Below are 15,994 nucleotides of genomic sequence, written 5' to 3' on the forward strand. Positions count from 1 at the left end.
GCAGGGCCTGGAGGCACAGTGTGGAGGTGGGCATGGGGCTGTTGGAGTGGAAGGAGGTGCCAAGGGCTGTGAGATGGTGAATGGCCCAGCAGGGCTGGTGTTGGGCACCCCCAGCCTGCACAGCCCGTGGGGAGAGGAGGGGCTCCCACAGTGGCCCGGGGACAGCGTGGAAGGGGGAGGGGTCCCATGCAGGTGCCTGTGACTCCGCGTGGGAAGGGGGGCTCCCAGACCTGGAGTCTGGGGCTCGGTGCTCTTCTGACTGGTCCCATGTTGGTGTTTGAAGGAGCTGCGGAGGTGAGGCTGGAGGGTGGCAGCTGGCGCTGTGCTGGAAGAGTGGAGGTGAAACAACAGGGCCAGTGGGGGACCGTGTGTGGTGGTTACTTCTGGGAAATGAGTGATGCTGCAGTGGTTTGTAAGCAGCTGGACTGTGGATATGCTCTTGAAGCTCATCAGGAAGCACGCTTTGGGCCAGGATCTGGCCCCATTTGGATGGTTGGTGTAGAGTGTGATGGCACCGAGTCTGCCCTGTCTGAGTGCACAAACACAGAATGGACTCGAAAGTAATGTCATCACGGTTGGGATGCTGGAGTGACGTGTTCAGGTAAGGGGCCAGCCCATTCCCTACCTTTGCGGCCAGGATGGGGGAAGGGACCAGACTGCACCCTCAGGGAACAACGGAAGGGTACTGGAGCAGCTCCCGGTGTGGCCAGGCACACTGCCGAGCTGTGACTGTCATTGCTGGTTTCCCTGGTCCCTGAGGAAAGCCCCAGGAGAACTTGCCACTGCCTGGCCTGGGACATGGCTCAGCCCACCCTCCATCGGAGCCTCCGGCTGAAAGATGTATGCCGCGCCCTGCTCCGCAGTCTCCTTTGGTTCCCATCTTTCTCCTCCCATGCAGCCAGGACCTGTCTGGCAACACCGAGGACCAGGTCTCACCATGGCAGAGGCAGTGAGAGCAGCTCACATGGCCGCCCACAGTCCTGAGGAAGGGCCCAACATGGCCGGGGACTTTTGGGTTGTGTCCCCTGGCAGACATGAGTCCCCCAAAGCAGAGGGGCTGCTTAGAGGGGAGGAGCACTGGGCTTGGGCAGAAGAACAGGGTGGCCCGTGGCCACTTCATTCCTCTTTCAGGCTCACCCCATGAGAGGCAGCCCACAGGGAAACAACCCTGTGCAGGCAGTGCTGACCTGCTGCCCAGCCTCTCCTGCCCACCCCAGCCCCTGGCTGCCCTGGGGATTTGCCAGCACTTTCTGGTTCTCCTTGGTGCCCGTCCTTGCACTGGGAGCTTGTGTCAGCCCAGGGCTGCTCCTTTGCCCACTCTCCTGCCCTCTACCCAGCTGTTGGCCGGGGATGTGCACACCTGGCAGCGTACTCTGGCCCTGGCTGAGGACCCCCTCCTCATTCAGGCGCTGGAGCCAGGGGCTGGTGAAGACAGCGACAGCAGGTACACCTGCACCGCATCTGTACCCTGTCCCCTCTAATAGCAGTGCCTCAATGGCCCAAGAAGCACCTGGGAACAGGGTGCATTTCCAGTGGCTCCAAGGGGTTCCTGAGCCTGGCTGCGAGCTTGGTGGGGCAGAGCAGGCTGCAGCAGCCAACAGTGCCTCAGCCCACCTCCTTGGGCTCAAGTGCTCTTGGTGCTGCAGTGCCTGGGGCCAGTGCCAGGCAGCCCAGGGTCTGCAGGATGGCACCAGTTTGTACGAGCGGTTCCTGCGGCTGGGGGTTTGGGAGAGGAGGCAGCCCCCGAGAGCCGTGCTAATGTCTGAGGAGCAGCAGGAGGGCTCTGGTGTGTTTGTGCCATCGGCACCCAGTGGGAGCTGCTGGGATGGTTGTGGGGCTCTTTGCCTGCAGCCACCTTAGAGATTAGGTGGCCTGTGGTCAGGTAACTAACTGCCAGAGGGCTCTGGGAACTCACGGGGGTCTTTGGTTGCTACAGGATTTGTCCAGCTGGTTGGAGACAACAGCCCCTGCTCAGGACGAGTGGAGATCCGTGATGGGGACCAGTGGAAAACCGTCTGTGACTCAGACTTTGGTCCCAAAGCTGCCACCGTGGTCTGCAGGGAGCTGCAGTGCGGTACAGCCCTGTCTGTCGCTGGGGCAGGTCACTTTGGAGAAGGGAATGGTCCCATCTGGGACAGAGAGCTGCAGTGTGTGGGGAATGAATCCCTTCTTGCTTCCTGCCCCAGGGGATCCCCAAGGGGCGAGCCCTGCTCCCACGCAAAGGATGTCGGTGTCACCTGCACACGTAAGGACTCAGGGTGGGGGGTTCAACACCGGGGGTGTGCTGAGGACGGGAGAGCAGGGCAAGGACTTGTGCTGGAGGGGAGGACAGAAGGGGTGATCATAAAATTATGGAGTGGTTTGGGTTTGAAGGGACCTTTAAAGGTCATCTAGTCCGGCCGCCCCTGGAATGAGCAGGGACATCTTCACCTAGATCAGGTTGCTCAGAGCCCCATTAGACCTGACCTTGAATGTTTGTCTGCAGCCCTAAAATTGTGCAGAAGGAGGAGAAAGGAAAGGCGTCCATTTGGCCTCTCCTCTACCTCCCGAGGGAGCAAAAGCACAAGTCTGTCCTTTCTCACCCTTCTCTGTTCCCAGAGTTCACAGGGTTCAGGCTGGTGAACGGCAGCACGGCGTGTGAGGGGAGGGTGGAGGTCCAGGTGCTGGGGACCTGGGGCACCCTCTGTGCCTCCCACTGGGATCTCTCGGACGCCCACGTTCTCTGTCGTCACCTTGACTGCGGGTTTGCCGAGTCCATTCCCAGGCCAGGTCATTTTGGGAGAGCCACCCACCCCTTCTGGAGAGACTCATTTCACTGTGACGGGACTGAAGGCCACCTGGGGCAGTGCCCAGTGACTGCTCTGGGGGCCTTGTGCTCCCACGAGAGCGATGCTGCTGTCATTTGCTCAGGTGAGCGCTGCTCAGGGAAAATGCTGCGTTAACTCCATTTGCCCCTTGGGTGTGACGTGGCCACCCAAAGCAGGGGACCCCATGGCAGCATGAGTGTGAATTTCTCCCTGGAGAAACCCTGGCTTCACCAGCAGTGGTCTGGAGAGCTTTGTCTGCTCAGACTTGCTGCTCTGATGTGGGAGAGCTGAGTGCTGAACTGGGAGAGGTGTCTCTGGTCCCTGGGGCAGCAGCTCATGCCCCAGGGCCACTGCCAGGCCTGGGCTCATCTGCTCTCATGCTGCAGGACAGAGCTGTGGGGCTCTGCTCCATCCCTCTGGCTGCAGACAGCCCTGTCCTAGCCCCACAGAGTCCTTCTCAGAGCCCAATCCCACACCCGCAGGGGCTGCTCGGGTGCCCCTGGCAGCAGCAGCAGCAGCAGAGCTGGGATATGAGCTGCAGAGCAGGGTTGGGCCCTTGCTTCTAGTCAGCGCAAGTCCCAGACTTGTCCTGTTTGATCGGAAAGGCCCCCCTCGCTCTGCTCCCTGCCAGGGACACAGGCTCCCAGTCCATGATCCCCAGGGATGCAGAGGGGCAGAGACGTGTGTGCCGTGCACCGTGTCTCAACGGTGTCGGTGTCAGCACTGAGGTTCTGCAAGGCTTTTCCTGGCGTTGCCTGTCCCTGGGTAACTCCACTCGTTGCTTCTCCCTCCTGTGGGAGCTGCCCCACCTGCCTAGGCAGGGACGTGTTGAAGTGGCCCTACCCCAGCAAAAGCAAAGACAGTGTCTTGCTCAGGGACTGGGAAACAAATGCTGTGGAAACCTGCTCCTGAAGCTCACTGCAGAGGGCTGGGGCCAGGCGGGTGAGCTTCAGGACACCGTGAGGGTCCCAGAGCGTTGAGAGGCACTGCACGTTTCTGGGTTCTCTGGTGCTGCTGAGGGTTGGGGCATGGCTGCTCTCCCCAGGCCCAGCTGACTCCACGTCCCTGCGGCTGGTTGGTGGAGGGAGCCGGTGCGACGGGCGAGTGGAGATCCTCCAGCGTGGGACGTGGGGCAGAGTCCTGGATGACCAGTGGGACGTGCAGGAGGCCAGCGTGGTGTGCCGGCAGCTAGGGTGCGGAGAGGCAGAGAAAGCCTACAACCCCCCAAAGCCCCAGAGAGGGTCGGGTCCCGTGGGGCTGCGAGGGGTCCGGTGCGCAGGGCACGAGGCCAACCTGACCCTCTGCAACACCTCCCTGCCCGAGAGTGCACCAGTGGCAGGGACTGCAGAGGACGTGGGGGTCGTTTGCTGGGGTGAGTGACACTGCAGAGGCCCCCCAGGCTCTGGGCTGGGTGGGCACCGGCCCCTGACAGCAGCTGGGGTTTCTTCCCACTGCAGGGAGCCGGCAGGTCCGGCTGGTGAATGGGCCCGGGCGCTGCGCTGGGAGAGTGGAGGTCTACTACCAGGGCAGCTGGGGAACCATCTGCGATGACGGCTGGGACCTGTCAGATGCCACCGTCATTTGCCACCAGCTGGGCTGTGGCAGGGCAGTGCAGGCGGTTGGGTCCGCTCAGTTCGGGGAAGGCTCTGGTCAGATCTGGCTGGATGGCATGAACTGCTCCGGGGCCGAAGATTCTCTCCGGGACTGCCCAGCAGGGTCCTGGGGGCAGCACGACTGCGGGCACAAAGAGGACGCAGGAGTCGTCTGCTCAGGTCTGTGCCGGGAGCTGTGGTGGAAGCCCATTGCCCGGGGAGACCGAGACGAGGGGAGAGCTGGCAATGGCCGGGGCTGTCCTTGGCTGCCTCTGAGACCCTGCCCAAGCCCATCCCGCAGACACCCACGCACGCATCCCCTCAGTCCCACTGGGGAGCTCGGCTGTCCCCAAGGGTAAGCAGGGAGGGCAGGGTTTTCTGTCCGTCAGGGACTTCTCTCTGCCAATGGGTGCAAGGGGGACTTGCTGGCCATGCCTTTGCCTGCCTGAGGGTCTGGGGCTGTTAGGGGCATCCCTGCTCCCACAGCCCCAGACCAGCCTGTTCCCCTTTGGGGCCCTTCCTCCCAGAGTTCGTGGCCCCGAGGCTGGAGAACAGCAACAACTGCTCTGGGCGCCTGCAGGTTTTCTATAATGGGACGTGGGGCAGCGTTTGCTCCAACTCCATGACTCGCAAAACGGTGTTGCTGGCATGCAAGGAGCTGGGCTGCAGGGATGAAGGGTCCCTAGAAACACAACGGCCCTACGGCAGGACGTCTGGCCCCACCTGGCTAGATCACGTGCAGTGTGGGGAGAGAAACAGCTCCTTCTGGCAGTGTCCTTCGGGTCCCTGGGATCCTCAGTCATGCGATGATCTGCAAGATGAGATCCACATCACCTGCAATGGTAATTCTGAGCTACCCGCGCACCGAGCTACTCCTCAGCTCCTGCTCCTTCATAGGCAGGGTCAAATGCAGAGACAGCCCGTAGGAACTTTTTCTTTATGTGCCAGACTCTGCTGCTGCTGGTGGCAAAAAATGGGATTTCAGGTCTCAGAGCCCCACACGTTCACCAGCAGTTGCCAGCTGGGCTCGCAGCAGTGCCCAGGGGAGGCAGAGGTGTCTCCAGGCAAGGTCTCAGAAGAGACCAGCCACGGCTCCGAGGACTGTCCCCTCCATGGACATCCTCCTGCTGCTCTGTGAAGCAGGGTCCCTTTTGGGGCTGAGCAGCCCGGGTCCCCCACATTGCCATGCATGTCCCCCGAATGACCGGGGTTCAGCTGCTGCCATGAGTGAGGTGGCACGAGCAGAGCTCAGCCTTGCTCTCTGCTGCATGACCCCCCCTTCAGCAGCCCCTTCACAGCAGCATTGCCTTCTGCAGGGAGACGGCCAGAAACGCCCCCATCCCTGGGGACTGCGTGCCCAGACTCCACAAGCTGCACAGGTAGCTGCTCCTCCGCATGCCCCTCTCACCCGGCAGGCCTCTGCCTGCTGTCCCGGTGCTGTGGGAGGTCTTTGCCTTCTCCAGACAGGGAGAAGATTCGTGCCGTGGGAGGTGAGGACGGGTGCTCGGGCAGAGTGGAGGTCTGGCACCGTGGCTCTTGGGGGACGGTGTGCGACGACTCCTGGGACATGCAGGATGCTGAGGTGGCGTGCAGGCAGCTGGGCTGTGGCCCCGCGGTGTCTGCCCTGCATGAGGCTGCGTTTGGGATGGGGACGGGCCCCATCTGGCTGGAGCAGGTGGAGTGCCGGGGGACAGAGCCATCTCTGCAGGACTGCTGGGCCCGGCCTGGGGACAGCGGTGCCTGCCGGCACAAGGAGGACGCTGCCGTGAACTGCTCAGGTGAGCGGCAGGTCTGGGACCCCTTGCTGGGGTATTGGCAAGGAGCTGGGGAAGATGTTTTCCCCACCGGGTCCCATCACAGCCCCAGAGCTCCCGAGAGCCAGGCCATCCCTGCAGAGCATGGGAGCCTGGTGCCAAGTGGGCAGCAGCCTCTGTGGGGCTGGATGTTGTCCAGCTTCTGCCCGCAGGGCCCTGCAGCCCCCACAGGCATCTCCCAGGCTGCCTGCGTCATCCTGCCCAATACCCAGAGCAGGGCCCTGGGCTCTGTCCCAGCCACCCTGACCAGCCCCACAGGAGGGGCGATTTGGGTGCGATGTGTCAGTCATAGATGTGCGCGAGTGCGCACACACACAGAGTGTTTCAGAGAGGATGCTTGGTGGTACCCTCACACCCACCCTCTCAGACCAGCTCTCCTTCTCCTCTGCAGCTGCACCCAGGACAGCAGCACCAACCCCCCGAGCAGGTAACCTGTCCTCCCCACCAGCACTGGGTCTTCATGGGGCCAGGCTGTGACCCACAGCCAGAGGGAAGGGGCTCCTCGCTAGGGTGTGAAATTCCCCCAAAAGAAGTACCGGGGCAGTGGTGTGGGGTTTGGGGAGGGCTGTCATTTACCCAGTGGGGTGGGAGCTTCCCCATCACTCACACCCTGGGGTCCCTCACCACCTTTTCAGTGGGGGTCAGGACCAGTGTGTCCTGGCCCCACACCTCTCCCAGGCCTGGTGCTGCCCGTTCTGTGTTCCTACCCGTGCAGATCCCACGCGGGGCCGTCCAACCAGCAGTGGGAGAGTCTCATTGCCCGTCATCATCTGCATTGTCCTGGGGGCCCTTCTCTGCCTGCTCCTGGCCCTCCTGGCTGGGCAACTGCGAAGCGCCAGGGCTGGGCGCAGAGGTGGGTCCTTTCCCTGTGGCACCAGGGGAAGATGCCTCCTGGCAAGGCCAGGGATGCTGTGAGGTGCCAGTGAGTGGCACAGGCAGAGCCGGGAGGACAAGGGTGTGCTCTGCCTTCATTCCCATGCACCGCCTCATTGACTGCCTGACCGTTGGCCACCAGCAGCAAGGGGTAGAGAGTGCAGACACGGGGGGAGTTAGGGATGGGGCAAGGACAGAAATGGCAGAGCTGGGCTGGGGCAGATGGGAGTAGGGAGAAGACAGATGAGGACGTCACGCTGGAAGCACTGTGGGCAGCTCTGGAGGGGATTCTGGGGCAGGGGAGATGCCAGGAGGAGTGTGGGACAGCAGGGGCAAGGCCCATGGTTTCAGGCCCCCAGGCTGCTCCTCTGTCCAACCCTGACCTTCTCCCAGCAGGGCAAGGGCCGTTGCTATGGATCCATGGGCAGAGAGGGGGAGAGGAAAGGTGGGAGCTGCTCCAAGCTCAGCACCAGGGACCTGACCCAGGGGCCAGAGGGGCACAAGGGCTGTCTCTGAGGGGACAGTGCGAGGGTGTCACTGCTCCAGACCATCTCCATGGGGACGTTGCCCTCACTGAGGAGGTGGTAGCGGCAACCAGACGGTGCAGAGGGGCTCTGCTGCAGCAATAGCCTTTTGCTGGCCCAGGGGACCAAAGCTGGGGGGGCAGAGCGGGATCCTGTCCCCTCTCTGCCTGTCCCTGGGCCAGCCCTGCCACTGTCCGCAGGCTCCAGGAGAGCTTGGGAGCCCTTCCCTGAGGCCGTGTATGAGGAGATCGGTTACAGCCCGGCGTGGGAGAAGCAGGCGAGGTTCAGTCGCTCAGGTGGGTGTGGGTCCCTCCCAGGGGCGACATCTGCCAGGCTCTCTCCCCTTGCCCCCCCACTCAGGGCTGACCCCCTGCAGTCCCATGGCCAATGGTCCCTGCAGCACTGGGGCTGTGGGGAGAGCAGCCAGGTCCTGGGCCCAAGAGAGGAGCTTCCTCCCCACCAGTTCCTCCCATCCAAGTGGGGGACAGCCCCTCTCTGCCTGCCCCCACACCCTGGGTGACACCTGAGGGCTGAGGGAAGGTGCTGTCCTGGGGTAGCTCTGGGAGTCCCTTTGAGATGGGGTTTGTCCCAGGGCGGCAGGGTGAGTCCTGAGCCCTCCTCCTCACTCAGCCCTGGCTCTGTGGGTCCCCTGTCCCCAGAAGCACTGACCACAGCCTGGGTCAGCAGAGTGCACTCCCATAGCACCTGCTGCACCTCTCTCCAGGCTCCTATTCAGAGGGGTTCCTGACCAATCTGCAGCCCTACCCTGGGGACAGCGAGGAGGAGGATGGTCTGGGGTCAGCACCAGGTAATAGGGTGTGGGAAGGAGTGGCTGCCTCCTCCCTGCAGGCATGTGAAGAACAGCGGTGTCACTGAGTGTCACTGTTGAAGTTGGGGAGGACATGGGGGTCTCCTGTGGTGCTGCCAACACCCCCGTCTGAGCCTCGTGTCCCTGCATATCCTCCCATGCTCTGCTCTGCATGTGTATCTTCTCATTGTCACCAGCTCCCCTCTCCTTGCAGGCATCCCTGTGCTGCCCGGAGGTGACCCAGTGGATGGTTATGATGATGCCCGGGAGGTTTCTGACCCTGGGGAGGATCCTGTGTCTGGGCAGGGAGAGTGGGAGATGCCCAGGGCACCAGAGGAGGGAGCAGGGCCCAGGGATGCACCCAGAGGTGAGAGGGAAAGATAAGCACTGCCAGTTCCTGGGTGCTGGATGAATAGGTGCTGTCCTGAGAGAGCGCCCAACCTCCTGGGGTGAAGGAACGTGTGCCAGGAGTTTTTCCTGGGGGTCTGCAGGTGGGAGAGGGAGCGGAACATCTCAGGACTGGTGAGGAGAAGGGAGGAAGGTGATGTAGAGGCCAGGAGGGGCACCCCATGGGGCAAATGGGCAATGGCCTGCCTTGCTGCTTGCAGGGGAAAACCTGCGCTCCCAGAGAAGTGCTGGGGCCCCTGGAGCTGAGGCAGATGCCTGGTCCCTGTCCCCAGAGAGCACAGGCTATGACGATGCTGAAGAGGGGTCTCAGGCACATGCCCCTGAGGACACAATGGCTGTGACACCGGAGCTCAGTGCACAACAGTCCCTGATGCCAGGGCAAGCAGAGCCCGTCCCTGCCGTGGGGCTGGGTGCAGCCAGGAGGAAGGAGAGGTCTGTGCAGCTGGGAGAGCCGTGAGCACCAGGGAACCGTCTCCCTTTTCCCACAGGCAGCAGAAGCAGCTGGGCATTTCCTCTATTTTTAGGACCCTGTTTTTACGCTGTTCTTATTAAAAGCCTTTGGGGCTTTGAGCCAGAGCTGGTGCTTGCCTGCCCAGGTGTCGGGGTGTCTCCCCGAGGCTGACTGGGGGGAGAAGAGCACAAAGACATGGCGGTGGGGAAGGGACACATCTCAGGGACAGCAGTCTTGGGGTCAGGCTGTGGGGCTGCAAAAGCCCATGGTCCCTGGGGAATATTCCTGCTTACAGTTCCAATCCGCCAGCCACAGGTTCCATCAAAATGGTCCTTTGCAAGTTCCTGTGATGCACCCCAGCAAGAGCACCCATCTCCTTATCCCGGCATTCCCTGGTCGTTCTTTCCCCTAGGCTCTGCCTGGGCCACGCTGGTCGAACACGGCCGAGGCCGTGGCAGAGCTGCTGTGTCGGGGCGAGCCCTGGGCTGTAGCCCCACAGAAGTGAGCCCTAAGTTTTCCATCATGCCATGAACACCCTGGCCAGCCCCAGGGTGTATCATGGTCCATGGATCACCTCCGACAGTGGTTAGGAGGCAGCTCTGCTCCCCACTGCCCTGGCACAGGGTGCCGAGCCACTTGCTGGGGCACACGGGCTGGGATTGCCCCTTTGATGGCTCTGCCAGGACCCCAGTCTCCATGGGCTGCTCCTGCTGCCTTGGGCCCTTGCAGACCCCAGCTGCTCATGAGCAGCTCTTTCTTTTTCTGGGCAGGGACTGATGGCTGTGAGGGGCTGCAGCTGGGCTGGGCAGTGCAGTCTGGTGGGTGAGGAGGTTTGAGTAAGGGAACTGGGGACTACTAAGACACTTGTGCTGTGGGCCCTGGGTCTGGTGCTGGGGGGATGGAGAACACAGAAGTGTATGCGATGCCAGGACATGCAGAAGAGGGTAAATTTGGAGAGTAAAAATAACATGGAGTGGTTGAGCTGGGGCTGTTGTGAAGAGACGGTGTGAGAGTTGGTGACCTTCCATGCTGGACCGCAGGGGAGCCACTGCTGGCATTTGTGTCCCAACTTGTGCCCTTGCAGCAGGCATGAACTGATGCAGAGCGATGTTCATGTGGGGCCCCAGAGGGATCCCGCTGTGCTCTGTATCTCCCTGCTGATGCCCAGAGAGGAGCACATAGGTGTTTCGTCAATCATTGCAGCGGGGCCAAGAAACTCTGCTCAAGACAGCGTGTGACTAAATAACACTGGTGCCCAGGCACTACAGTGGCTGATCCTCAGCACGGCTTTCTCAGCTGTCCTGGGCACATCAGAGGTCTCGCTGTGACAGACCTCTGGAGGGAGGATGCTGCCATTGAGGCCTCAGCTCCAGGGAGTGCCTCTCCCTGGGACTGGGGGGATGGTGGCCTCAGGTCTGGGAACTGAGGAGCAGGTGGAGGAGGTGTATGAGGATGGGAGCAGACTGTGCACCATCGAGAATGACAAGCAGGAGAGAGAGGGGGTCTTTGCAGAGACCCCGCAGAGGAAAGATCCCAATCCGTGTGGAGCAGGGAAGGAGGGACAGCTGGAGAGCACTCCAGCGGAGCACTGAATGGAGAGTCCTGCCCAGGGGGAGGCTGGGGACTGTTGGTGCTGGAGGAAGGCTCCTTCTTCGCCACAGATCTGCAGCTACAAGGCAGGGACAGTGCTCTGACAAGGGGTGAAGGAGCAAGCAGGGCTGGGGCAGGCTGGAAGGCAGCAGATGGGCTGTGCAAAAATGAAAGGGAGCAAATCACTGCTGAAGCCTGGGGTTGAACCAGGGACCTTTAGATCTTCAGTCTAATGCTCTCCCAGCTGAGCTACTTCAGCCCTGCCCCAGCAGCCCTTGCCCGTGTCAGGCCACAGGCTGACACACAGCAGGAGAGCTCCTCAGGGAGGTTCCCAGGGAAAAGCTGTGCCCAGCCCTGGGCAGAGGGGACCCGGCCCCTCCCTGTCTCCAAGGCCAGCTGGGCTCCAGGTTTGGTGGAGGCCAGCTTACACTGGATGTGCCAAGATGTGTGTGGGCCTTCTACAAACGTGACAGTGGCAAAGATACGTGGGCAGACCAGGCATGTGCAGTTGCAAGGGCGGAGGGTGGAAGAAGTGTGGGGCTGGTGGAGATAAGGAAGATCTTATCTCCTTCCCCATGGAAGGCCTCTCCCCACCCTTTTCTCCCTTGCTCAACTTCCCTCCTTAGCTCACAACTCTTCTACCTCTTCCCCCCTGAGCAGTACAGGGGGTGGGGAATGGGGGGTTGTGGTCAGTCCATACCAGTTCCTCTTTGCTACTCCATCCTTCTAACACTTTTCCCATGCGGTCCCTACTATGGGCTACAGTCCTTTGACATAAACCTGCTCCAGCATGGGCTCTCTTCAAGCCACCGTTCTTTCAGGAATTATCCAACGTCTCCAGTGTTGGGTCGTCCACAGGCTGCAGGGATTACTTTCTCCATTGTGGTCTACTCCATGGGCTGCAGGAGACCATCTGCTCTGGCACCTGGAGCACTCCCTCCTTCTTCACTGACCTTGGTGTTTGCAGGGCTGTTTCTCACACTTTTTCTCCTCTCCCACTTCAGCAGTTGTGTCCTTTCTTAAATATACCTTCACAGAGGTTCCCCCAGCTTTGCTGATGGGCTCAGGTTTTGGCCAGTGGTGGGTGCATTTTGGAGCCAGCTGGAACCAGATGTGTCTGGCATGGAGGCAGCCCCTCGTCTCTCCTCACAGAGGCCTTCCCTGCACCACCCCCGCTACCAAGATGTGGACATGGACACCAATAGACAGTGTAAAGCTTTGACTTGCTAAATGACATCCCCTTCTCTTCCCTCACCAAGAAAAACAGTTTAGTCACTGGGGAGGAAGAAAGAGAACAGAGAGGGCCTTGGTGCTGTGCAAACACGGTTCAGCAATAGCTACAACATTGGTGTGTTGTCAACACTCTTTTGGTCACAGATCCCAGACATAGCACCATAGGGACCCCCATGAAGAAAATTAACTCCACCCCAGCCAAAACCAGTACAATGTGCCTGGAAATATTTCCAAGCTCAGCTACTCCATTACCTTCCCAGGGAGAAAGGTAAGGCTGATTGGCCTGTAGTTCCCTGGGTCCTTCTTGGAGATAGGAGGGACATGTGATTTCTTCCAGTCTTCAGAGGACTGTATTGAGTGCACACCCAAACTGAGGCAAGAGGATTCCCACCACCCATGGTTTTGTGGCAGGAATCGGAGGGAGCTGAGTCCCTGGGATGGATGCACTCAACTCTTTGGCCAAACTAGTGGTAGTTTGGTTCAGGCTCCGAAAGAGGTAAAGGCCTAGGTATAACAGGACCAAGAACCTCTCTGGTTCCAAGCTGTTCTCTGGAAACCCACACAGGAAGAGACTGACATGGTGAACATTGATGCATATGGGCTTGGAAACTGGAACAGCGAGCATGCGATTAACACATGAATAGCAGGTGTTTCCTCCATGGCTCATTTGTCAAGGAACAAAGAAAGTTGTGAGTACAAGGAGTCTCATGCATACCTTTTCCATTGCATGTAATTTGACTGCAAGCCAACCACTTTAAGCCATAAATATGACAGCCTAAGTGAGCCTTCTTTGAGCTCTCCCTGCTAAGCAGCTGGCTGCATGGCAGTGATCTCCCCTTGAGCTGGGACATCTCTCAAGGTTCTCGAGGCTGAAAGACTTCTTACCATCTGCAGATCTTTGGGAAGTGACCAATATCACATATAACCTTGTATGATAGTGCTCTATACAGCTTTTGTATTGGTACCTTTGATTCTGTGTTGGTAATTTTGAATCATTTTTATCTTCTTTGTGCAGTAAGTGATAGAGTGAACCGTGCCATCAAACTTTGTTAAGGTTCAAGAAAACCACTTTTGCTGATACCTCTGGCAGTGGTTCTTTAAGCCTGTCTGCGACAAATTGGTGTGCTTGGCAGAATTCTAAATCAGGATCTGTGACAGGAGACCTTAGTGCAGCCATACAATATATAAAGGCGGCTTTTAAGAAGATGGAGAGAGACTTTTTACCAAGGTCTGTAGTGACAGGACAAGGGGTAAGGGATTTAAAATAAAAGAGGGTAGATTGGATATAAGAAGAAAATTTTTATGGTGAGGGTGCTGAGACATTGGGACAGGTTGACCAGAGAAGTTGTGAATGCCCCATCATTGGCAGTGTTCAGGGTCAAGTTGGATGGGGCTTTGAGCAAGCTGATCTAGTGAAAGATGTCCCTGCCCACGGCAAGGGGTTTGAACTAGGTGGTCTTTAAAGGTTCCTTTCCAACCAAAACCATTCTATGATCCTATGAGTCTGTGATTCTATTCTTATCAGCTTTCCTCTTCTTAGTATCAGGCAGGTGAGTAGAGGTTCAGAGAGAGGAGAATAGCCCGGGGCTGAGAACACAGGCACAGGGGAGGGCACCCTGCTGTGATCTGCTTCCCAGCCCTGCATCACCACGGGTGTAGATGGCATGGCCTTGCATCAATGCCGTGGTGCTGTCATTCAGGTAGTGGCACATAGTCACCGGACCACTTTGGGAAGCCTTGGGGTGTCTGCCCCCCACCAGCTCTAAGAGGGCATGGCTTTCCTGGAGGTTGGGTGCTTTGTTTGCCTACTGAGTGGAGTTGTGTTTGGCACCCAGGCACCTGGCATGGCACTAAAGGCTTTTCAGGTATTTTACAAGGCACATTCAGGTGCCCTAAACATCTGATGTCATTGTGGGTGGCCAAGATCTCTCCATTCCCCCTCTGGCCCTCAGCTGATGCTCAGGGAGGAGGTGGCTATTCTCAGAGATTTTTCCATCAGGACTTGCAAACACTTGCACATGTCTTGGACCACCTCTGGCACCTCAGTCATCACAAAGTATCTGTATGGGAGCACCTGAGTCCCCAGTGACTAAAGTTAAGAGGCTCACAGCAGGGCTCACACGCTGGCAACTCTTTTGTGCACACCTGAACTGAAGCAGGAGGGTTCCCAGCTCCTCTGGTTCCGTGGAGTCAAAGCGGGGAGCTGAGTCCTGCTTCAACCCAAGGTCTTCCTGGTCAGGATGAGAAGCCTGCATTGCCTCAGCTGAATCCCTGGCCTGCAGAAGGGAAGTCAAGCTCCTCCATGGCCCTGTCTGTGTGTCCCTTTTCTTGTGGGTGAAGAATATCGATGTCCAGAGGGGAACGTTGACACCTGTCACAGAGAACCGCACTCTGGCAGGGCAAACCATGCTGCTGGAATCATCAATCTTTCTCTCTACTGTTGGTGATTACTTCAGGTGTTTTTGCAGCATGCTCCCCAGGGGTGTCCCCAGTGCCTTTCAGGAGCTGTCAGTCCCAGAGCTGCAGAGACATTTTCAGGGAGCCCAGAGCAGGCAGAGGAAATGGTGCCTTGGGCTGGTCCTCTGCTGCTGGGCTGGGCCGGGCTGCTGGGCTGGAGCGAGCTCATTACAAGGAGACAGCACTGCAGAGAGACAGCTCTGCCCAGGAGCAGCTCCTCTGCAAAGCGCAGCAGGGCTGAGGGCACTGCCTGCAGGCACCCAGGGGAGAGGAGTGAGGAAGAGGGAGGTTAAAGGCAGTCAGCAGTTGGAGGACAGAGGAGGGCTTGTTGCAGGACACATCTTCACACGGTAGGTCTCTGACTGCAGGGCAATGCACAAGAGTATCCTGAAGGGATCTCCAAAAGCTGGCACAATCCACAGCTTGTGAGCTCTCTAAGTAAAACTCACAGTTTCTCTACAGCAGACAAGAAGGATGTGCTCCAGAGCAGGAATTCCCTGCTGCACCATCAGAAGGACAAGGCATGACAGCTACCTTTTTCCGGGGATGGCTGCAGGGGTGTGAAGGCATTTGTGCAGGGCACCCCCCTGAGCTGTCCTTTAGAGCAGGGTCCCTCTACCCCAGGGGGCTGTGTACCGGGGCACAGTGATCAGTAGGTCTGCTAGGAGCCTGTTAAAGTGCCTTGAGCCACTGCTCTGCCTATGGACAGCACCCCCTTTTCTGGACCCATCAGATTTGTTCTGAGCTGCCCTTTTGCACCTGCAAACAGGAACATGCACCCAACCAGTGCTCTGCAAACAGGCAGCTTTCTGTAGTTCCAAGATGGGTGAGCAAAGGTTGGGATGGGGTCTGCGAGTGCTGACAGGGAAAAGAAATGGGATAGGAAAACATCTCCCAGGAAAAATATCTCCAGGCAACAGGAATATGATCAGGGGATGAGAGGAAACAAAATGCAGAAATGTTGTGGGAGGGAGCATTCAGAAAATTCTTTATGATGTCCTCCAGTGCAGACCCCTTCCTCTCAGCAAACGCCTTTGGCTCCTCTCCCTCCTAGCAAAGCCTCTGCCCTCAGAGCTGGGGGGTACATGGCATGAACTATCTCCTCAGCAGACAGAGCTCCAGCAGAGCTGTGGGTGCAGCTCTCCAGCCACGTGCCCATTTCCCTCTGCAGAGCTCAGGGCTGAGAGCATCTGCCTGGCAATGCTGGTGTCTGGGAGGAGGTCTGAACAGCTGAGTAAGCAGAACTTTCCTGAGTGCCCAGCTGCCTCCCTGCTTGCCTCTCTCAGCCAGACCCTCACTGCATTTTCCCATGTTTCTCCAGTTGTCTGTGTTGTTTGTATTGTTATTTCATCCTTGCTGTCAGGCTCTCTGGGAATGGGTGTTTCAGCTGCAGAGTTACACTCTGACCTTGTGGGTCCTCCTATGCAGGTGTGTCCA

The 15,994-nt window shown here is 58.8% G+C and overlaps 1 protein-coding gene and 1 non-coding gene across 2 annotated transcripts; one reads left to right on the top strand and one right to left on the bottom strand.

Moving 5' to 3' along the window:
• Positions 1–548: 548 nt before the first annotated feature.
• LOC128138337 (antigen WC1.1-like) lies at positions 549–13,153 on the top strand. The gene is made up of 15 exons (XM_052779633.1): positions 549–560; positions 899–1,015; positions 1,338–1,444; positions 1,488–1,786; positions 1,937–2,245; positions 2,599–2,910; positions 3,853–4,179; positions 4,265–4,579; positions 4,927–5,241; positions 5,716–5,778; positions 5,863–6,188; positions 6,892–7,066; positions 7,811–7,906; positions 8,633–8,785; positions 13,116–13,153. The coding sequence occupies exons 1-15, from the start codon at positions 549–551 to the stop codon at positions 13,151–13,153; spliced, it is 2,964 nt and encodes a 987-aa protein (XP_052635593.1).
• Positions 11,054–11,126, bottom strand: TRNAF-GAA (transfer RNA phenylalanine (anticodon GAA)). The gene has a single exon. It is a non-coding gene; the product is annotated as a tRNA-Phe (tRNA).
• Positions 13,154–15,994: the final 2,841 nt, after the last annotated feature.

The sequence above is a fragment of the Harpia harpyja genome, unplaced genomic scaffold (genome assembly GCF_026419915.1).
Source record: "Harpia harpyja isolate bHarHar1 unplaced genomic scaffold, bHarHar1 primary haplotype scaffold_39, whole genome shotgun sequence".
Lineage (NCBI taxonomy): Eukaryota > Metazoa > Chordata > Aves > Accipitriformes > Accipitridae > Harpia > Harpia harpyja.

What these genes read in the sequence shown, in the direction of transcription:
- LOC128138337 (XM_052779633.1), top strand. An exon ending in TGCTGCTGTCATTTGCTCAG is followed by an intron (nt 2,911 to 3,852) that starts GTGAGCGCTGCT and finishes TGCTCTCCCCAG; the next exon opens with GCCCAGCTGACTCCACGTCC. An exon ending in CGTGGGGGTCGTTTGCTGGG is followed by an intron (nt 4,180 to 4,264) that starts GTGAGTGACACT and finishes TTCCCACTGCAG; the next exon opens with GGAGCCGGCAGGTCCGGCTG.